At 33.4% G+C, this 24,289-nt stretch overlaps 1 protein-coding gene across 20 annotated transcripts in view; it reads left to right on the top strand.

Moving 5' to 3' along the window:
* The window catches only part of Cac (calcium voltage-gated channel subunit cacophony), a 157,436-nt gene that overhangs the window by 31,186 nt on the left and 101,961 nt on the right, over positions 1-24,289 (top strand). For all 20 annotated transcript variants that reach the window (XM_083051956.1, XM_083051954.1, XM_083051952.1 and 17 more), the window contains exon 2: positions 15,883-16,122. In XM_083051956.1, coding sequence (XP_082908082.1) covers positions 15,884-16,122 — 239 coding nt within the window. In that variant the 5' untranslated portion in view covers position 15,883. The remainder of the gene's footprint in view (positions 1-15,882; positions 16,123-24,289) is intronic.

The following is a 24,289-nucleotide window of genomic DNA, read 5'->3' on the forward strand; positions in this document are numbered from 1 at the left end:
AGACATGATGAGTAAATGCGAACAAGCAACATTGTGCGTATACAATCCGACAGTGAATTGTGGACATCACTTATATATCACGGATTGTATACGCAGGTATGTACAAGACTTGATATTCGGAATGAAGCCGAGAGCGACAATACGGCTGCGTAAACTGATTTACCACTTGAAGGCTGACCATAGCACGACCGTAACTACTGAACCCAGAGTGAACCTAGTAATCAATCCTATTCATATCGGTTACTACGATACTACCCTAAATCTTTCGATTATTAGGACGTTAATTAGCACGTATACACGACATTTTGACATTTTGAATTCATATATTGCCTTGCTATAGTTGCATACTATTATGATTTTATTATTATTGAGATATTATAATTTATTGCCACTCTCTTTTAAATCATATTGCGATACATAGTAGTAATTAATCAGTTTAACTTTGGAAAATTGAATTATATATATCTTTTAAAAAAAGAATCAACAATCGGCTTTTGCCATCAATAAATTGAAATATAAATTCGTAAATAAATTAACGCGTATAATAATAATAATAATAATGTTAATAATATATTTTTCGTATTTTCCGCTGAAATAAAAATTGACGAGAATTCAGATATGGAGACTACATTTGCATTTTACAATATTCATCGCTATGGGCGACGAATAGCATTTACCGCGAGAGATACATGTACGTGTGGTTCTCTTCGAAGCAATATCTACTAGCAGTTTTCGAGCAAACCAAGTAGAGACGCGCGCGTGATATATCGCTACCGCGCGTTTATCTCTATCAAATCGCCGCAAGCCTCTTGCCAGAATTCAGATTAATGTTGAATAAATATAAATCAGTTAAATAAATATCTGCAAATGCCGAAATTGATTACGCGTCCCGGCGTCGATCGACTATAGATCACACCGCGAAATGATTGCCTCGTATATTTGATATTCAATGCGCTTATATCATATGTATATAATACAAACCATACACATATGATCCATAAGAGAATATAACAGAGACGCGGATGCGGATATTTGGTCAACGATATCGATTTCATTTATTTTATGATATTTTAACAATGTATGGATTATATACCTCGTTCAAGAGAATTGATATCTCATACATAGGTTTGTTGTCCTTCTCCTCCCCCCCCCCCTCTCTGACAATGATATAACAAGATTGACACGTCCGGTACAAGTATTCGATAGACCCCTCCCTCTTTCGCGAAAGGCTATTAATATTATTCATGTCCACAACAGGACGTCCTATATCGCGTTTTCGGAATCGACAGATCGGTTACGAGTGCTCGATACCTCAAGTGAAAGTATCGATGCTATCGCTACATGGAAGTATGTCTTGCAAAATGTGGGTCGACAGATCAATAATAATAAATCAATATAATTTTGAAATTATTTGATTTAAAATTTTAGAATCTTCAGATTTAAGATTTATACAGTTGTGTTAAGATATTTAATATTATAAAAAAAATTGCGAAATTTTTCCTCACAAATTTTGACATCAAAATATTTATTTAAAGTATGAATATTTAATTGCGAATAAATATAAAAAGTTATTTATATTTATATATAAAAAAATCGCGATTTATTCAATAGAAACTTTCGTTTTTTAAAACGCATCTATTACGAATCGCACGCAAAATGCTATTGTTTGTTCCATCATCAAACCGGAAATCGATACCCATGAAGTGCTGAATAAAGATACGGAAATGTCGACCTGAATATTACAGATATTGTTTGCTTTCACAGGAGTATATGTGTGGTCGTTCTTTTGGCACAATAGTGTCTCCCTAAAACGCTTTGATGCGAACGTTAAATGTGGCTTGCTTTGTTTGTTTAGATATAATTGGATGACCGACGTCATATATTTGACATGAGTGCAATTATTTTAGGAATATTCTTAATTTCTTAATATTAAATTATTAGCTTGATCAACTTTCTGTAATTATATACAATTGTAATAAATTCTGTGGCATAAAGTGGCGATACTATTTGAATTGTTGTCATTTTTAATGTTCGATAATTCGCCACAGAGCTCGCCTAATATGTATATGACAAGCTATACATAGGTCTTGCGACGCAAACTCGATTAAGCTAACATTCCAGGTTAGATTAAGAGACGGATTTGCCGGATATCAAATGACTGAACTCCGCTGCAAAGCGACAAATAGACATAACTAAAAAAAGAGCAAGTTTAGCCATGTGAGCTCGCCTTTGACTTTATCTCGCGTAATCTAAACTTTTAAGACTTGTCACAGAAATCTAGTCAGACTTTCATTCAAGAAAACGACCTTAATCAAAGAATCTTGCCTGAGTGAGAATTTTAAGATACACTGTATAATTTAGCTATATTCAAATCGTGTCAAAGAAATAGCGATTTTTAAGAAAAAATTTTCAACGGTGGGCATTTAATGATGCCAATTTTCTTCCACGATCAACCAATTAGGCAGATTTTAGATTTAGATTCGAGCTCAGGGATAAAAGAACACGCAAATTTATTGTCTTGTCGAGAATCCACATTTAATACCTTGTGTTGTATGCAATAAATTCTTTTGAAATTTGCCCGCGGAATAAGATTTAATGGTGCCCGATGCAAGTTATATTCTAGTACACGTTTGATTTAAAGCGCATTGAGAAATACAATCGGGAAATAGCTTTTCCGCTTGAAATCTGCAATGTATACATCCGACAACGGACTGTCAATTTTCTCCAACCGATGATAGGTTGTTACGTGCGCTCAAATATTTTCTTATCCTAGTTGTATTCCAAATCATCTTGCGAAAAGATGAATCTTCATGCTGCGCTTCGAATTACTAGACATCTTTATAGTCGTTATATTTGATATAGAGCTTGATACACTTTGATAATAATTATATTTCTTCATTGCTGAGAGAAAAGAAAGAAAAGAAATTTGTTTGTACAGATATAAATATAAATAAATAGATTTAAATTAATTAAATAAATCAAATCAATGATAATAAAAATATGCTTAACAATGATTCCATATCTAAAAATTATTAAGAAAGCAAAAGTTTTGAACACACATATGAGAAAAAATATAAAATGAAATAAAATTCAATAAACAGAAATTAATAGAAACAATTTATCTTTTTTATATTTTTATAGTTTTTTTTTCATATCACATTATATTGCCTGCAATTGATTTGTATCAGCTTTTTTCTTCAGCTTTCTGATTTTCGGAAAATTTATACATATACACTTTAAATGTTGCAATTAAATGTTATATTCTGTAATTCAAGGCAAAAAAGAGAAGGTTGATGATTCTTACAAAGTGCGAACAGCATATTATCGATATATATTTCGCGAGACAGAAATAGATAGATATATATATATATATATATATATATATATATATATATATATATAGAGAGAGAGAGAGAGAGAGAAAGAGAGAAAGACGCGAAGAATTGTCGCGTATTAAACGGAGGTATCCTTGGGATTTGTTACGCGGCATGTCAAATCTGTAGCTGTCAATCGGCAAAGAGAAGCAGGAACATGAAGGACTGTCTCGTGACGCGCGCGCGTTTGCGAAAGCGACTGCCTTTTCAATGGTCGATATTCGGCCGCTGGCGGATCTGATCGGGAAATAGCTTTTCCGGCTGATGAAACTCGCGACATGAACAATACTCTGCCAATCTCCTCCGATCTGACGACGATCGACGAAGGGAAGCGCGTGTGTTCGCGTTGGGACACTCGCAAAATCCGGGCACCACGATAATGATGAGAGTCTCGAACGGTTGTCAAATGTGATTTACATAGGAGAAACACATTTCGTCTTCGATAATTATCACACGTATTCGCCGTATTTTACGAAGCCGTTATTATATATATGGAGATTATGGTACATTTCTGTTATATGCCCTAACACACATTGCTTACACTCAAAAAAATGGTTTTGCAATTGTAGCAAATATTTTTTAGGTGCAAAAAATTAACTGAGGTAGACAAATGATTAGCACATATTGCAATATCGTATATATTTTGCACGTAATTAATCTAAATGACAGAGACAGAACTAAAAAATTCTATCTGTGACAAACGATAATTCTATCTGTGACAAACGATATTCTATCAGATACAAAAAATAGCGATAATTTTTGTTGCGACATCTAGAAATTTTTTTGCGTGTATAAAATTATAAATATTGCTATAAAAGAATCAGAATCATTTTTACTTATTTGCTTACTTACTATATAGAACGTCTCAGCAAAATAAATTTCTTATTTGAGTATTTCTCTTGTTCTTGAAATTTTTAAAAATTATTCGAGTCTTTTATCGTTAGTAAAGAGTATATCTTATGATTTACATATTACATATTAAATTCATGATAAAATTCGCAAAACAACTGGCTCTTTTATACTCTTTTATACGAACGCAATCTCCGCCAACGCGTAAAAGAGCAATAAGTACCGTCAAGTGCTCGTTCATCAAATTCTCTTGGCAGCGGTTTACTCTTGTCGATGAGATTGGCGCAGCTTTATCGCACAATCATATAGTGATTTCGCGCTAAAGAGTACTCCGACAATATTTAACATATTTTAAATCCTTTATTTAAGTTCCACAATAATCGTATTTAAGTTATATTTGCATTCCCTTGAAAAACGTGTCATCCGAATATGATTAATAATCTTATTTTTGGCACAATTTATTTTATATTATTCAAGTATAAATGACAAATAAAAAATTAAACGCAAATTGAAAAAATAATAAATGTATAATCGCTGAGGAAATTACATCGTCGCGAAGACATTCTTTAAATATGATAGTCAAAGCGGTAGAAATATCGAGTAATACAATATAATTCTCCTCTCTCAAGAATTCTTTTTAATTTGCGATACAGTTATCGGAGTCTATTCTCCTCTGCGGTCAATCTACGTCTACGTGTTTACGATAGCAGGATAATGGCCGATTCCCGGAGAGATTCGCGAAGCTCATCTCATTAAAGAGTACAATGAAAGTGTCGAAGCTACCTTGGAAATTTCAGGCTAGAGAAACACGCGCTCCTGTCATAAATTACAGTCAGATAGACAGTCTCGATGCTGACGAGAAATCGATTCTCTCGTCGTTGCTGAAGTGCGTCTGCTTAGAGACGGTAATAAGCAGAATTTGCGTTTGCCAGTCATCATTTTTTATATTAATGGTTCTTATACCTGTTCGCAATTTATGATGATTTGTAGTAATTTTATATAGATGATACTTTAATAAATCAAGTGTGAGAAGCGTAATGCTCTCGTAAAACAAGGTTCAAATAAATAGTCATTTGAATTTATCGATACGAGAGATCGATATCGCGTAATTTTATCGCAGCGCTGAAAAGATAAAGCATAAAAATTTGGAAACGGTGAGATTTAATGAATTGAATAAAACTGATGTGAGATAAGCGCGCAACAATGAAAGGGAAAGAAAAGGTTTATTAAGAATTACACGATCGACTCTGAATATTTGAATCAAAATCAATATATTAAAACGTACAATATATTCAGGATTGTCAGTGCTGGCTGGAAAACGCGCGATTATACTACACGGTTCCAATTAACCAGCATCGTTCGCTGGCGAACGAACGCGTTGAGCAAGGAACAATATCGACCTCGAGCGTATCGGGGATAACTGCCCTCGCACACGAACAAGAAATCACGGAAATTCGTCACAGCCTCTAAGTAAAAAAGGTTTTTGCGAGTTCAATTACCCACATACTGCGTTATCGATAAATCACTTCAATTTTCTACTCCTGAAACAATCACTATTTTTATAAAAAAAAGAAAAAATCAATCATAGACGTGTTAATCGCACGAGGCAAGCAAACACGCGATATGTTCGTCACGCTAATGAACGCCACTGTCCAATTATGGAAAGCGAGGAAAATCCATATTTCATTTTTTGACTACCGCGTATCTGATGTGGGTTTGAACAAAATAAAATGAAACTTATCCTAAAATATTTTAATCACATAGGAATATGACATACTAATAATAAGAAATTTAAATTAAAAATTAAGAAGTATTAAATCAGAAATTAGATATTTAAAGGAAGTATATTAATTTCTTCTATTAATTAAATAAAATTAGAGAATGTTAATATATTAATTGTGTTAAAATTTTTTTAGATCTATAATCTTTATTTTCTTAAGAAGAATCTTAAGTTTTAAGTTACATATTTGAATGATATATGTATGTATATATTGCGAATAGTATGACTATATAATTATATTTTCTGATACATATATAGCTATAATAATTATATATTATTATTATTATTATTATTATTATTAAAATCAATGATAAAATTTATTAAATGTAAAATTTATACTAAATGAATTTTATTTTATTTAAGAAAAAAGGAAATAATCGATTTTACATTTTATAATAATCACATTATATAATCAAATTAAAATAATTCAACAACAAACAAAATGAAATTATAATTAAAAATTATAATTATAAATTGATATGATCACTAATAATAACAATAATATTTAATATCCTAAAAGTTCTTATTTAAAAAAAATTATATTTAAATCAATATTTTTGTCAATATTCTTCATGCATTCAACCTCGCTTCCAAACGCAGACAGTCGCGTTGTTGAATTCGCCATGCGGAAAGACGTGGCGGAAAAGATGGCAATCAAGTTGCATGTCAATCAAGTCCATTTCACCAACATTCTTAACTTTGACACGTGATTTCGAAAAGCTTTTCAGTTTGTCGAACACTGTATTTTCACGATCGAAAACACGCAGACGTCCATAATTTAAACATAAATACGCGAACCGATGGGTGGTTTGAGATGTATTAGATAACAGTGAATCTAGAAAAAATCCGAAGTCGATACTTTGTTATTTCGCTTTTACCGCGTTCGTCCTTATTTCCTGGTAATCTTCTCTATTTCTTTTATCAATTCTCCCCATCTCCTCGCTGAGACGAGTTCACAATTTACTCTCGATTTTTGCTACTTTCAAAATTTTTTTGTCAGAGAGTAAGAAAAAAAATTAAAGTGAAATTTGTGAAATTAAGAAAATGAGTTTAAACTGATATAAATAAAAAAATTTTTTAAAGATATATAGTACCTTTTTATCAGTCTTTAATTGATATAATTTCAATTTTTAATTTGTAGCTTATGATCACAATGAGCTATAAAATATATTTTATGTTTCATATATATGCAAAGATTATTATATATATGCAAAGATAATTCATACACTGAAAATTGTTATAAGCTCTATTCTCGGAAACATTTGAGATAATGACAAAATTTTATTTTTCGACAATCTAAAAACTGAAAAAAAAGAAAAATGGACAATTGTTTTTATATATAAAAAATATAATTTTTTTCTTTTTTAATTTATTTAAAGAATATATAAAAAATTATTTCCGAAAGATATATTTTGTGAGTGCAGAGATTTTTAAAATTATTTTTTAAATAAAAATTTTCTCTTGTTTCTATATGAATGTGTATCTAAATTTATGAAATGGTTTATCAATGTTTTATAATATGAAAATTGAACTTTGCTTCCGTATATTGTTAAAGTAAGCTCTTTCGGTGATGCCAAAATTTTTCTTAATTAAAAGTCGATTCAGAAGAAGTTTATGAAGAGTTTCTTTCTAGAATCAACGCGTTAGCACTGTTTTATTGTTATTCTTCTGCGTTTCCGGCATAATTATATAATTTAAATAAATTAATTAAAATAACTTTTACCGATTATACTCTGAAAGCAATTTAATTAATTTTTGTCACTTTTCCGATACGCATGCAATCAAGCAAATTCGCTAGTTTCTGCTTATTCAAAACTTTCAATTGCAGCAAAACACTCCTGAGATAGTATATTGCCTCGAGAGCTATTTGGACTTTATATCAAAGAATCGGTAAATTAAATTAAAGTGATCTGTTTTAACTGCTCCAAAAGATTTGAGAGGAGTAACCTTTTTTCAAAATTCAACAGATTCAGCAGATAGAATAAAAATGTATCCTTTATTTCTGGAACATTTGAGCTATTAATTCTCAGTATTTACGTATTGTCGCGTTTATAGCAATGTAGAGAATGAAAAGTCAGAATTCTATAGAAAGAAATTTATAAATCAAGAAATAAGAAAAATTTTTTTATGTAACACAATTAAGTTTATTTATTATAATGTTAAAAAACTCGCATTTTTTGTAAGTTATTTTATAATTACTTATATATAACTTTTATAATATAGTGAAAACAATTATAGAAAATATATCAAAAATTAAAAATATAAAATTAATATTAGTATATAATATCATATAAATATAATAAAATATAAAAAGTACAGAAACTTGATTATATTATACATATTATATTTATATGTTCTTCTAATATCCTATAATAAACAATAAATAATAAAAAATAAGGCCTGAAAAAACTCGATGAGAAATAATATGCGTGCTGGAATGCTGTTAATTAAATACACCGCTTATAGGCTCGATAAATGACCACTGAATTGCATTAATCGTTTTTGAAGCACGCGCGTCCGTTTGACGATTAAATGTCGACGCGCGTGTGCCACGAGTGGCCTGTGGAAATTCTGTAAAGCGACATTAACGAGCGCGTGGCATGACGTTATGCTTTCATGAGACACAATGTAACGCGCGTGTCGGCTTTCGATGTTGTCGGCCAGTCAATATTGTGTTACACGTGTTTCGAAGATTGATCGTCGTCTGGCACGGAGTGACATAATTATCGCGCAAAACCTTGTCTTGCGCTTATGGCAACCAAATTTCTCTTAATTTACGAAAGTATATTCGCGGTTTAAAGAGACTTCGAATAACGATCGCAAGCTTGCAATTAACTTGTCTTAAATAAGCAGAAACTAGTGAGAAATTGCTCGTGCAGATACAGAATAATGGTGAAAGTAGCTTCTTTTACATGAGAGATATAAATTTATTATAATAAATAAATTCAATTGAAAAATATACAAATGATATTATATATAATAATATAATATATATATATGTACGTATATCTTTCTATATATATACATGTATGATACCTTTGTTAGAAAGTAATTATTTCTTTAATTTAACATTTAATTTTTTGTATCAATATTGAAGCCAATATAAGACAGGTACTTTTGATCAACAGTTATCATATAATTAAAAGTTTTTTAAAAATATTTTTTTTCCTTCATAGAGTGCTAAAGTATACAGTATTGTCTTCACAGGACAGCCTATTATGCGATCAAAGAATTTCCTGCGATATTATATTTTCTATAATCAAGTTTCGGTCTATTGTCACTGGGCGAAAGGCCGGCCGATTGTTCTGTTTTAAGCCAGGAAGTTCGCGTACGCGTGCATAAAATTCCACGCGTTAAAGGCACGCGCAGCAGGTCGCGGACGTTTTAGATCAAAGGAGTTGCAGGTGCAATTACTGTGCGAAATGTTCCGCAGTGGACGCAGCGGAAAATCGCAACGCAGCGTGCTTTCCCATCCTTCTTCTCAATTTGACTCTCTCACTCTCTTCTACCCCTTTCCTTTTTCATGAGTTTATTCATCAAGCGTCGATTGCAGACGACAAAATAAACGAACGGATGAAGGATCCGAACGAGAGAAGGATTTCCTTTTTCCTCTTATCCCTCACTCTCTATTAATAGTCAATGAGAGCGACAATCACGAGAGAGAGAAAATTAGATCCTATTATGCCTAGCTAAAGTGCAGGCAGGATCGAGAGAAAGGGTGAGAAAAGGAGTCAGTGCGCGGATTATCGTACACTTTCATCAGATAAACCTGTAAAAATTTGTCTCGCATTTACGAGAGTCTAGATCCTCCATTGCGTGGACATTACCTTTAATTAAGAGAATTATGATTGATAATTTATTGCAATGCTTTTATGAAATATTTTACAAATAATATAATAAAGCGCTTTTATACGATTGTCCTGGCAAAAAAATCATATCTATAATTATATTTATAATTATAAAACATTATAAAAACTAGGAGCCAATATAAGCAGACTACAAAAGGAGCAAAACTAATTTGTGACATCCGGAGTGATGAAAATATTTTGATTTTTATTAATTTAAAAATAAGAAATTAAAACAATAAAATTATAACTACTATTTATTAAAATTTAATTTTAAATAATTTAAGATATGACATTTTTGACGAAATATAAAAAAGATATAATATATTGATTTTCTGTGTGTGTATTTGGGGGGAGCGCGTGTCTGTGTTCACGAGCGATTTGTAATACCTAGTATCAAGATTTTGCGTAACTATCTCTTATCACTATGCGTTCCTTTACCGGAACTTTTCACTCAAGCAGCACTTTCGTGCGAGTTTCGTCTTGTCAGATTGCTGGGACATTAGTTGAACTTTGCCATTATACTATCGGCCCGGCTACCGAAGGCGGCACGACTCGCTAGTTAATAATTAAAATCAGAATTAATCGAGTGATTTTATCGTGTCCACTCGTCTCTTTCAACTTGCACAAATTATATATATATATATATATATATATATATATATATATATATTAGTAAGATTATAAATAAATATAGAGCGACACGTGATTGATTCAAAAACTCAGAAGTAATGTTTCATTAAATACAAAATTATTGGCAATTATGGGCAAACGATTTATCGATCTTTTGGAAATTAAGAGTTAAATGATCAAAGAATCATATTGTTTATTAAATTTTCTGTGAATTCTATTTTAACAAAATTTTAATTTTAGATTAAATTGTAAAAATGTTTTAAAATATGAGAGCAATATTCTGCATCCAGATTAATAGAGATTTCTGTTAGTATTTTCTTTAATAGTTGATTTTATTACTTTAATTATTTATTATAATAAGATATATTTTAATAAGATATATTTTATAAAAAAATTATAAGAAATGTAATTATTTAGGATCGCATTTTTATTATGCATAGTGTTCAAAACATCTTCTGTATTTTCTTTTAACTTACAGATTCTTTGATCAATATGATCGTAATTAGAGAGAATTTGCAATTAATCTAGAATGCTAAACCTTAATTATGTACAAGACCCTTCGTTGTTTTAGGTAAAAAAACCTGACGCGCTCGAAATTTCCTATTCTAGTAGGGATCTTATAAATTTGCTTTTCCTACCTCATTCCTCGCACGACACCCTTCGAATGAAATGGTTTACTCTCTTCCCTTTTCCCATTTCGATCTTTCGACACGAGGGGTGGCCTCAAGATAAAACTAATTTTACGAGAAGTCGGCCAATCTCTTCGACTCTTTATTAGATTTCATATATCGATGTGATATTGTTCTCAGCAAAAAGAAACTGGCGAAAGGAATTGACAGGAAAAATATTTTGAGATCAACCCTCCTCTTTTACTGATTTTATTATTCTCGTGCTAAACGCGTAAAAACAAATGTACAAAAATAACAGTTTTCTACTTAAAATTATTGACGTGTTTTTACAATTTTTTTAGTATTACGAATAAATAAAAATTGTATATTTAGCCTTTCAAGATTATATATAATGCCATTATAGAATATGAAGTAATATTATTATAGACGTGGAAATATTTGTGCAAGGGTCGGAATATCTTTATATAATTTTCTTCTGTAATTCTCAAGAATGTGGAATACTTTTGAATCTTTTCGAATTTTACTTATTAAAAGTATATATAGACATTTCTATATGATAAATATGGAGATATCGGATAAAAAAGAATTTGTATACTCGCGGATAAAACTTTACTCCGACGCCTCGAAGCGAGAGAATAAAAATCACTTTGGAACGAAGAAACTAGAGGTTCGATATAGATTCTCGCGAGCCAGCGATTAAGGGTAAACGAAAAAGGGCAAAAGATTTGCGAGGGAAAGAAAAAGATTGAACAAAAGAGCGGAGAGATGAAAAGGACAATGGATGGAATAAGGAGAAGATCTTTTGCGGATAGCTCACATGAGAGGTTGCTTGCTTCTCAAGCGTGGTACCTGTTCTATATACTACAAAGAGGAAGAGAGAGAGAGAGAAAGAGAGAACCGGACAGAGAGAAACTCGACGGAAATGGTGGGTGAAAGGGTTAGCAGGAGAAGGGGAAGGTGTAAGGGAGTAGGGCAAAGGTTGCCGGGTAACACGCGAGGGTGGAATAAGAGTTCCCCGGGGTGCCTAGCAACAGGTTGCAATTCTAAAATTTCGACCGGTGTCACGACGCGACCAGGCTAAGTAAGTCTGGCTAAAGCGACCTATGTATTTCCTCTAAACGCGCTTATGTTAAGCGCGTTCATACGTCCATGTGTTTCATGTTCGATTTCTCATTATCTGCTACGAGGCGCAAGGTAGGAGGAGAAAAAGGATCGAGGCTAATGTTTACGCGACATGTCTGCGCGACTTTTATTTTTTCTTGTTAAGTTTTACCTTATATAAATGTAATATATTTAATAAAATAAATATTTAATAAATGATTAAATTTTGATAATTTGATTAAACTATAATTTACATCAATAATATTAAATATGATAAATAAGTTAAAATAAATATAAATATCTCTCGTGAAAAATGCAACGAATCTAAATAATTCTAATCACGGAAAACTGCATGAAAAATATTCTATTTCTCACTTTGTATATAACTGCATACTGATAAATTATTTACATAAGTTGTTATTGACATGCCGCTATATTATTGACTTTCAATGTATAAATTACGATACACAATAAATCTGTGTATTTTCAACCTTTATAGACTTTATTCGATTATGTATTTATACAGGGAGAAATAAATAAATAAATAGCTGATGTATAGAAGGCGATTTGATAGAACGATATCGAATAAAATCAACTTGACCATATGAATTGTACGCGAGCTTAAAAATGTCAGCGCGACAGATTTATAAATTATTTATAAATGATTGATTTATAATTGATTATTTTCGAGCGTTAAGCGCACACAGTGCTATCGCAACGTGATATTTGTGCGGGCGAAATTTCACATTGCATTACGATGTGTTGCGTGCATTGCGAACATGAACGTGTCTGTCGATCGTAGCACCTAATGGATTGTAATTCTGTTTTGTTCATTCGATAGACGGACCGGATAATAATTCGTTCGCAATTAACCCGTGCGAGAATCAGAGACCCGGACCGAACCGGAACCAGAACCGATAACCGTTCCATGACCGTTTTTTTAGTAGAACCGAAACTGTAAACCGTATTGAAATTCTATTAAATTTATAACACCGGAACCATAACCGGACCGTTAAATTATTTTCGGTTTACGGTTCTTTTCGGTATTTTTTTCTGTTTTTGCGCAAATGACGGAAATGTCACGATAACTATCTCCTCGAAGTGCAATACGATTATAATTATTTTTTTAATGTTCTGAAACATATATGTATTATCGCAATAATGTGATAGCTGTGTGGATATTATGTTTTCTGTTTTATATATATATATATATATATATATATATATATAAAGTATATATAAATTATATTACTTTAAAAAATTATTAATTTTTATGACATATGAAAATATATTTATATATGTATCTATATTATATACATATACCTATATCTAAATATATTTTCATGTATAATATGAAGTATTTATTTATATATGTCATAAAAATTAATAATAATTTTTTAAAGTAATATAATTTAGAAATTAATTTAATTAGAAAAACGAAAAGTAAAAATTTTAAAAAACCGGAACTGTAACCGAAAAAATCGTAATTTAAATTTTTATTGATCAAAAAACCGAAACTGGAACCGGAACATTTATTAAATATTTTATTAAATCGTAACCGAAACCGAACCCTAATTTTGTTTCGGTCCGGATCCCTGGCGAGAATCAACGCGTTAATGCGCGCACGAATTGTCAGCCGGGTGAATATTCCGCGTCACATTTCAATTCGCGAGAAATCAAAATGAATGGAAAATGACGTTCTAAACCGTTTCACGAATATGTACTCATACTTAACGTGAAAAATATTACGCTAGACTCGACGTAGAACGATAAACTATTCGAGATGTAGAGATGTTTTTTCTAACAAATTTAAAATTGATTTCTCTTTTAGCGAAAATATTGAGATTTTGTACAAATCGAATATACCGGATCTTTATTTCTCGTTTGATTCAAAATAGATTTTACTTTGACGCGATTTCAATTTAAGACGCCACACACTTGCCAAGGTATTTCGATCGCACAAATTATTCGACATCCGTTTCATTTTACGAAATTTCGCAGTGTTTCGTGAAATTATAATTTCGAAGTTCAAGTGCGCTTTTGAGTTGCGCTGCCATCTAGAAAACATGTAACATGTAAACTATGCAGCTAATATACTCTTGATTCAGAGATACGTATCTACTTAGTATACCCTGATCTCTCCACATGCTTCAGTGTAATGGCTGAGAAACTTTGCGAAACTTTACGAAACTCACAATATAGTCCGTATAAATTTGATTCGAGAGGCCGCATATATTGCTAATATTCTACCGTAATTCCTCTGGTTGAAATAATTTTATCTCGAAATATTTATAGCATTTATTCGCATTAAATCCGATTATATTGCTGTTCCATTTTTTATCAGTTTCTCTTACAGTTAATATCAATATAAAATTCTAACACAATTTATGAAGAGCACCAACATTTTCATTAAAATATATTACTTTCAGCGAAAAATGGCTTCTCTTCAAGAGTCTCACATATATTGACATTTGCGAGTGTTTTTTACATCAAGATTTTAAACATATAATTATAGGGGTTTTTACATATAATTATATGTGGCAATTAAAATCTTGAGGAAAATTGCAAGTCTCGGAATCATAAAACTTCAATGATTTTCTTTGCATGTTCTATTTACGTGAGAAATATCCGTGAACTATGCGCATTTCCGATTCGTCGGAGCTAATGAACTCGACGGAACGTCGCGTTCAAATGATGATTAATCGGATTTCGCGGTATCTAGATGGCAGTGACTTTATTTTCCATTTCAACGCAGGATGGACGCTTTCAGGAAATGAACGGAGATAGGAATGGAAAAGAGAGCCGCCTGACGTTTGAAAAGCCGCAAGGAAGCCGATATAGGCGCGAACGCGGATAATTAATACAAGAATATTTTATGTGCGCTGTCGAGAGACGCTACCATTAACTTGAATGTACTCTTGAATAAACGAGCCTCGTGTAACGTATGAATGGTATATAAGGTCTGTATGGAAGTCGCGTGTCGAAAACGACGATCCTTTTTCCTTCTTCTTTTTTATATTCGATACGACCGACTTTCTCTTATCGATCCGACGAAGATTAGTTAGGCATCGCCAATACATTAAGGGAAAAAAGGCCTATTAATGGCGCGGTACGCGTGTCAGAAAATAGACGAACACAAGTGCTCGATCGCGTGACTACCAACCACCCCGTTGATGCGCCAAGATTAGGCCAGTCAACGTAACCTAATTAACGAAAGGATGTTCCGCTGAATTTCTTCTATGCTCTGTTAATCTATTCAATCTACATATTTTTTATCGTCCATAAATTATATTTATTATTGTTACATCGAGATTTATGCGTGTCGTCTGACGCCGCCAACCTTCGGGGATAATTTTGGGGAATCAAAAATATATTAAATAATAAAGTAGAATAATGTTTTAAAGAAATACTCAAGATGCTCCTCATTTTTTTCTATATTTTCGCAGTATCTTTACCGATCATATCTTTCCCGATATCTTCATTATTATTATATTACGTAGAAAATACAGAAGTTTAAATACACATTTCTCAACTTTCAAATTAGTATAAAATTTATAATGCTCTTTGGAGATGAAGCTGAGACTTGAGAAAACATTTGTCTTCTAAGTTTTCTTATATGACATTATATACATAAAATTAAATCTACTTAATTAATTTACATTTACTTTCAGGATGCTGGGTAGCGTGGGAAGTCGACACGTGTCTACGCGTCGGCGTGGCAGCAATCCGCTGGTTCGTGGAAGTGTGGGCCTCATCGGTTATGGCGCCACATCCGGGATCGGCGGAAACGCCGATGGAAGTGCGACGGAACCGATGCCCAGGTATGCCGCCAGGAGACGAAGGGCCGTCACCACCAGCGACCACAAGAGCTGCGCCCTTATACAGACGCGGCTCAAGCTCGGCGATATTATGTGAGTCGCACCCTTGATATTTTCTTATTCAACTTTTTAGCTGTGATTGTTATTTGATAACTTAGGAACTTTGATATATACAGAGAAGGAAATAAAATTTAAAATGAGATTATGTCGAGACTTAATAATGTATATTGATTTATCATTATCGTTAACATATTGATTTATCATTATTATATGTATATTTTATGATTAATGGAAATTACATATATTCGAGCATAGCGTAATATAATGCGCGAATACATAATTGCAACACATTTCCATCGGCAATTTTTAAAAATGTCTACAAATACCATAGCTAAAGAGTTAAGGATAGATTATTAATTCATTTATATGAAGCTTTTAATAGTGCTTTTAAGCATTCTGTGCTGCTTAAATTATAATGATCGTTCATAGAATTACTTGTTAAGTAACTTGTTTAATAATGGATCGTTTAGCTTGTATGAAAATATCACACTCTAATAGGAAAATTTTGTTACTTTTAGTAATAATTTTTTAATGAAAAAATCATAAACAATAAAATAGAGAATCTCTCCAAGATTTATATGAATGACAGTTAACGATATTAAATTTTACTAATATCTTTTAAGGGTATAAAATATTGATTTATTTTTATTTATAAATTACTGAATGATAGTAAAGTGATATAATTACTGTAAAATGATATATCTCTTATCGTTCGGAATTTATCACTACTTGTATTATCAGCGCAATCTATTTTACCGACATGGTTTTCACCCCTTTCATCCCCTACATCCCTTATAATGTCGGTACGAGTCGACTATGGAGTATGTCGATAAAGGGTATTACTACCCTCTGTCGCGTTTAACCCCTCGATGGGTATGTTTTAATCGAGCTACAACCGCTGATAATATGTTGCACCCCTATATTTTCAACCCTTAAACAAGCGTCGGCAAGTAAAGCATGATAAAGCTTTTGTCTTGATACTTCGCTACTAGATAAATGGTCATTTAAATTATTACTATTTAATATTTAATTATTATTACCAATACATTGCAATAGAAAACATTATTTAAAAAATGTATATCTCCTTTATTATACAATTTTATATCTCTTAATCTCTCTTAAAATTACTATAATTATAAATTAACATTTTATGGACAGAATAAGTCGATCTGTAGACAGCTAACTCTTTTCTTACGTACAAATAGAAAAAAATCTAAGAAAATAGTAATATTACACAATAAAAATACATCTCTTTTAATAATTTTAATTTTATATTTATTATAATTTTAATATTATAACTTTATACATCAGAGTACTATTTGTTTTATTATAGTACAATTTTATGATTATAATTACAATATTCTAATAATTTTAACATTATAATAACATTATATCGCGGTTAACTTTCTCTACGCGAAAAACACCCCTTCTGATTCACCCGATTTATCCGCCAATGATAATCCGAGCCTTCGGTCGCGTCGCGGAGATGGTGCCAGATGGAGGGTGCGTCTGACCATACCGGGTCATGCACTACTGCGGTCGAATTAAAGTCTAATGTAGCGAGGTGTCTGTACTCCCCTCGCGTCATCCGTTCGTCCGTCCGGCTTTACACGTTATCGATTAGCCTTCGATTGTTTGGCCGTTACTTTCTATTTCCAGCAACGCGCACTGTCACCGACCGTTCACCAGCGAATCTAATTACGATTTGGCTGTCCACCGACGATCGTTTTCTCCTTGTTTTGCCATTTTTCTACCCTCTCAAAACACTCGTTTTTTTTCTATCTTTGATGCGAGCATGTCGATCTTCTTATGGACTTTCTTATGAATACGGAATCGGCAAAGGTATCACTTTGAACTTTTGCTGATATTTAACGGATTTAGTCTTTCCAGCGAAATTGTTCTTATATTCAACTATAATTCTTTTATCATAATCGCGTTCGACTACGTTCGTATTTCTTATGGTTTTTTTACTTATTAATTTTTTTCTTACTATCTTCTTATGTACTGCAATATCATGGTCTATAAATATCTTACGATACGATATTGTTGTTTCCTCTGATCCCATTTCGTTGGAAATATAGTACGTACTCATATAACTCCGGACAATTTTTGTGTTAACTGACTAACACTTCGCTTGGAATTGAATTAATTAATATCAATTTGTTCTTGTATTCCAATGCCTATTCTCTTTTATATTTCACAAATTTTAATTAAGCACTCAACGATATTATGTAAAAATAACTATCTTATTTTCAACACGAGTATTTTATATTATTAACGTACTGAGAGGTGTGGGAAATTTGAAGAATCTGGAAACGTCCCGAATTCTATATATTTCAGGATATAATCATTTTTCGATGAAAAGTCGAATCGGTGACACGATCGGTGATTGTGATGAGGGGGTGAGCATTCTGAGTGAGCTCTATCTATCTTTCTCTTCCTCTCTCTCGACTTCTCGCAAAAATAGAATCAATAAAAGGAATCGACGTTACGTGGAAGTAGGTCTGCGCGCTATCCCGCGAGTCAACTCGACAAGGTTCTCGACCTTTGCTATTAAGGGACGTACCTATCCGAGCGCCGCGCCGCGCCGCCGATCTGAGCACCCTCCTTTATTTATCGCGCTCAATTCCGCGTTGTCTTTGTGGTCGCCGGCGGATCGATGTCCTGACCGACGGATTTTATTAACGAGCGCGCAAATCGATGCTGCTCGAATGTTCTCGCCCGCCGCGTACAGAACGAGATTTGTCTGATCTGAGTAGAGCGTGAATATAATATTAGATTGCGCTGCAAATGACAAAATAGATTCAATATTTAATTATATATATATTGATTTTATGAAATATATATATATATTTTTTATGTAATTAGTGGTTTTGAATATATCAAAAGATGAAGGTGTAAATCTAAAAATGCAGAATAATACATACGTATTCCATATATCACCCGATATAAAAAATTCAAGCAAACTCGATTCTGAAATTAAATTATGTGTTTATTTTATACTCTGGTTTCTCTTTTTTTTTTTACAAATATGAAAGGTCAGAATATATATGGGGAGGAATTGATCAAAATTTTATCTTTCGAAAAAATATTTTTAAAATGTTGATATAATTTCAAGATGAGATTTATAGCTTACGGCGCTTTATTAGAAAGTTTAATATAAGTTACAAATTTCACAAAAGCACTTAATTTCATTTACTGTTACATTGTATTAATGTGTCTTTTCAGAACAAAATTTTATTTTTCTCATATTACGGAAAATAACTTTTATGTTCGAAAGAAACATTCTTTATGTAAACGTAACATTAAAAAATCTTATCTCGATACTCTTTAGATTTGAAATTTCGAAAAATAGTGTAATTACATAAGAAAAAAAAAAAGATAATTTTAAGAGGAAAGAAGACAAAATAAAATTTTTTAAGTATATTTGTTCAAAGAAGCAGATAAAATATTTGTATGCTCTCCATATCTATATATAACATCGGGCATATTTCACCCTGTGCGCTGAACTGAGCTTCTATTAACAGTCGCATGGCCGACTGCTCGTGGCCGCGACGGTCCAATTCTACGCATTGCCGGGGTATCCCCAGCCATGCTAGGCGCATGCAAGAGCCTCGGCCGATACCATCTAACCCTGATCGGTCCTAACCCTGAAACCAGACTACCCCCGTGCGCTTTCACACAAACACGCGCCGCTACTTTTCTCGATTTTCACACTGTTACAGAGTACGTTACAGAGCGTAATTATGCGCTTTGCGACATGTACAAGGTGACTGTGAAACAAACAGTTTTTGTTTCGAGGATGCAAATTTTCTCGCTCGAAAGAATCTGATGTAATTTTTTTTTGACAAAAGTTCTCCACTGAAATTAAAATCTAAGTAAATGGAACTCTCTAACAGATATCATAAGTTTATAGGTGTTTTGTCTCAAATTATAACGTCCCTCTTGGGTTATTTTCTTATATATTGAAGGATTCTAGAGTCTTTCTCTTTCCTTAAGCACAGAGCAAAGTTGCTCCCGATGGTGTAGTCTAATCTTACCCTATGCTCTCTAAAATTTCTCATTTTGGAGAAGGTATGCTCTAATAACATTTGCATGGGAATTGCATCAGAAATTTTGTCCTGCATGATAAACTCGATATATAATGTACATCATAAAACAACAATGCCATCGAATTTTAATAACAAGGCAGAAGGTATCCTCTCGAAAGATATTCGAGGCGGTTTCAACCCTCAGCGCGATTAATAAACGCGTAAATTCGAACCGATTGATACATCGTTTCCTCGTCTCTCTCTCTCCCTACCTCTCTTTTTTCTCTCTGCTCTCCTTGCTTGCTGCAATTCGCGAATTCGGTCCCTTCTTGTCTCGGCCTGTGAATCTAGTCGACTCGGCGCGGTCCTGTGTTTCAGGCTGGCTGCCGGCTGCCGCCGCCGTTGCCGCCGCCACCGTGAATCAATACCCGCATTGCGCGTGCCACCTCTCTTTCTCTCTCCCTCGCCAGGCTTCTACTACCCTCTACTTCTCCCTTTCTCTCTCCCTCTTTCTCTCTCGCTCTCTTTCTGCTTCTCGCACACCCTCCGCAAACGCTCAGTTGCTCCTCGTAGTTTGCGCTCTTTCTCCTTCTCTCTAATCCACTCTCTTTTTCCTTTACCTTTTTAGTTTCTCCCTCACGTCTTGTCGTTTTCTCTCCCCGTCTTTTCTTTCGCTTCTCATACATTTCCTTATTCGTTTTTTTTCTTTTCTCTTTTCTACCTATTCTTTTTGTATTTTCTTCCCTCCATCACTCTCCATTTTCTTCTCTCTATTACTCTATTTTTTCTTCCTACAATTATTCTCTCTCTCTCTTTCTCTCTTTCTGTTCTGCTTTCATGTGGTACACTTCTTTTCTATTCCAGTTTCATCTTTTCAAGCACTGTTTTTAACCAATCTATTTTTCCTTACATTTTAAGTTGCGTTTCATTCATTCTTTCTAAAGCGAAAGGGGAGAAAAGGGAGACCAAAGAGACTTGAATTGGAAATAGCCGAATAGAGAAAGTGATAGGTATGGAACATGATGATGAAAAGCTCTTTGAAAGAGTCGGGTAACCCCCGCTGGGCGCGCCGTCTGCTACGCGGAAAAACACGTATATACGTGCGAAAAGTCACCCACGCTGTGACCGATTTCTTCTCTCGACGTATCTTCTTCTGATGAATGCGAAAGTGCGAAATGCGTTCTATCGAGGAGATTTTTAGATCCGTAGAGAACGCGAGTTCGTCTTGATACTCTCATCCCTTCAATCTATCGTTCTTTATTGAGAATCTCACGTAAAATCTATGCTCGTTCTCGAAACTCAACGAGATCCGACAAGTTGCAGTAGTAACAGCTGACACTGGTCAGACGCGGACTGCACTGTCTGCCTATAATACATCTTTACTACTTTTTTCGTATTAATGAGTTAAATGTAGCTGTGTTCGCGTAGTTTAATAATTAAAAATTAATGTAAAAATAATAAATTAATAAAAAAATAGTAAATTTTCGCGTATGATGTGAAATTAGACTTGGAAATCGCGATGCGACATATAATTTGTATCACCTTGTTAGGATGATAATTATGTTCGCTGCTGAATGCGGCAGTCTGATTCTCAATTATGTTTGCGCATGGAATTAAAAGATTTAACCACGCTGCAAAGATATCTCATGCACTTACAATTAGCCTCATTCGTTCGAGATTTCTTTTTTTTTTACACTGACAATGAGCCATTGAGACTCAGTTGCCACGTCGCGTCGCGTCGCGGCGTTGTTTAAAGAGCGACGATTTAAAAAGCTTAATCCGGCGATTAACGTCGGCGCGACGGACGTCTCGGCGACGAGTATCGTTTTTCCTAACTTTAGACGGGCGATAATTCTCCCGTTGTTTTGTAGCGAGGGGTAAGATGACAAATACGGGACAAATACCTCGCTATCGTCAAAGTCACTGTCGTCGTCGTCGTCGGGGAAACGACGTCGTCTCTCTTCCCCAAGGGCTGTTAACTCATGGGGCAGGGGCAGACCTGTGGAAAAACCACATATGTGGAAATCGGCCCACGCGTCTTCCGTTTTATCGGAACTGACGTCACTCGTTTTTGAGTTATTCTCAGCGCTGGACGAAGCCGTCGCGAGTAGCTCGAACGGAAAAAGTATATCATAATTTTCATCGCATGTGTTCGATTTGGATATCCAAATTAGGAATTGCGGCAATTATGTGTAACATTGAGAAATAATTTCTAAAATTTTTTGTCGACTTAGTTTTAAACGTCTAAAACAAAAAGGAAACAGCAGTGAAATTTATATTAATTTTCATTGATTAATTTTTATTAATAAAGAATGTAAATATAAATTTTATAAGTTGCACTTTTATTAACAGTTTAGAATCTTTTGAAAATGTTTGCATAACTTAAATTATTGAAGTGATAGTATTGATAGCATTGAAGAAATAGTGTTTATAGTAATGATTATATGAATATATATTTTAAAAAATCGTGCATATATGGGAGGATTAATGATATCATCGCGTTAAGTTTAATTATACGATGGCATGTCAGAGATAAATATACATGACACCTGTTGTTACGCCATTAGTATAAATGGTTCGTGTACAAGTTAAAAAAACTGTCAAACGTTAGAATATTTTTACATTTCTGAAAAATTGGGAAAATGCGGAATACTTTTCTTTTAATGGACATATAGACAAGCAAAAACGATTCTGAACATTCTAATGTAAATATAGACAACAATGTTTCCCATGATTTTAAGAGAGTTAACGTAGCAATTAAAACTGAAATTTACTTCCGCTCCTGTCAGACTTTTGTACCTTCACATTATACCGAGTTATTACGCAATTATTATGATTGCACTAATATAGCGGAATATTTTCAAAAGATTAGGGAATGCGAAGAACTTTGCTACGGTCAACCTGGAAAACTTGAGGAATTTGTTAGATAAAAAGGTGACCTGCAAAGTTTTTAAAAAAGTTTTTAAATAATTAGAGATTATCCCTGCGGCAGGACTAACTTAGCAGGACGGTAACTACTAGCAACCCACACGTCACCCTCCTGACATTTCCTTGATATTTACGAAAATTAGATTGCCATTAACCGGCGAACCTTTTATTTTCCCTTCGCACGCACGCATAGTTCACGCGAACCCCTCGACATCGATATTTATATATACATATATATATATATATATATATATGTATCTGTATATATATTATATATATATATATATAAAATTCTTTAAAATAAATGACATAGTAAAATATTTTATTTTCCGAGAGCACTTGCACTTGTCTTAAATTTTTCTTTCAAGTGCTTAAAGTGCAACTTTTCGAAGCTGTTTCTCACTCGCATAAACAAGCTTTATCGGAAACGACAAAGAGAAACTCTAGAATACGCGTGAAATGTTCAAGCCGACCGAGAGACGTTCTCGGCTTAGACTCGATGAAAACGGAGAGACGACGTCGTCGCCGGCAGGGTCAGTAAACCCCGGCGACTGCCGCCATTACTTGGTCGCGTTCTCCTAGGGATAATATTTTGTAATAAAACGCTGCGCATATAACGGCGTGTCCGGCCGGTTCCGGTTGTTCGCTTTTATTTCGCTATGCTTCCGGATCTCGATTCAGCCGGAGATTTGGGGCGACCGCGGTAAGCCTTAACGGAAGTAGTTATTGGCTGCGAAAAATGCTTCGTCAACAATTTTCCGTCCATAATTTCTTATTATAATCATTATTATATTTAATACGATATATATATAAAATGCGAGTAGAGCAACTTATGATACTTTGTTGCCTCGCATTAACATTTGACTATTCTCATCCTCGTTAATTTTTCTGCGCTACAGATCGCTCAGTAAACCACTTATCTTAAAATACTGTAGCATTTTATCAATTATTGTAGCACATTTCCGCACAATTTCGTATTGCAATATTATTTCACAATTATAATTTTATGTCAGTATAAATTTAGATAAATTTTCGATTACCTAATACGAATTAAAGAAAAAAAATATATGTTATTGCTGTAAAAATTTATAAAAATGTATAAGTGACATATTTGTTTCTCTCTGTTGCGTCATGGATGTCACGTTTATATATCTATAAGCACCTGAGGACAATGAATTAATTCTCGAATATTCGATCGGAAGCGAAAGAGATTGTGCGAGGCGGAAACCTTATTGTCCCGT

Source organism: Prenolepis imparis, unplaced genomic scaffold, assembly GCF_030444845.1.
Source record: "Prenolepis imparis isolate NDT839.2.m4 unplaced genomic scaffold, iyPreImpa1.0 SCAF_12, whole genome shotgun sequence".
Lineage (NCBI taxonomy): Eukaryota > Metazoa > Arthropoda > Insecta > Hymenoptera > Formicidae > Prenolepis > Prenolepis imparis.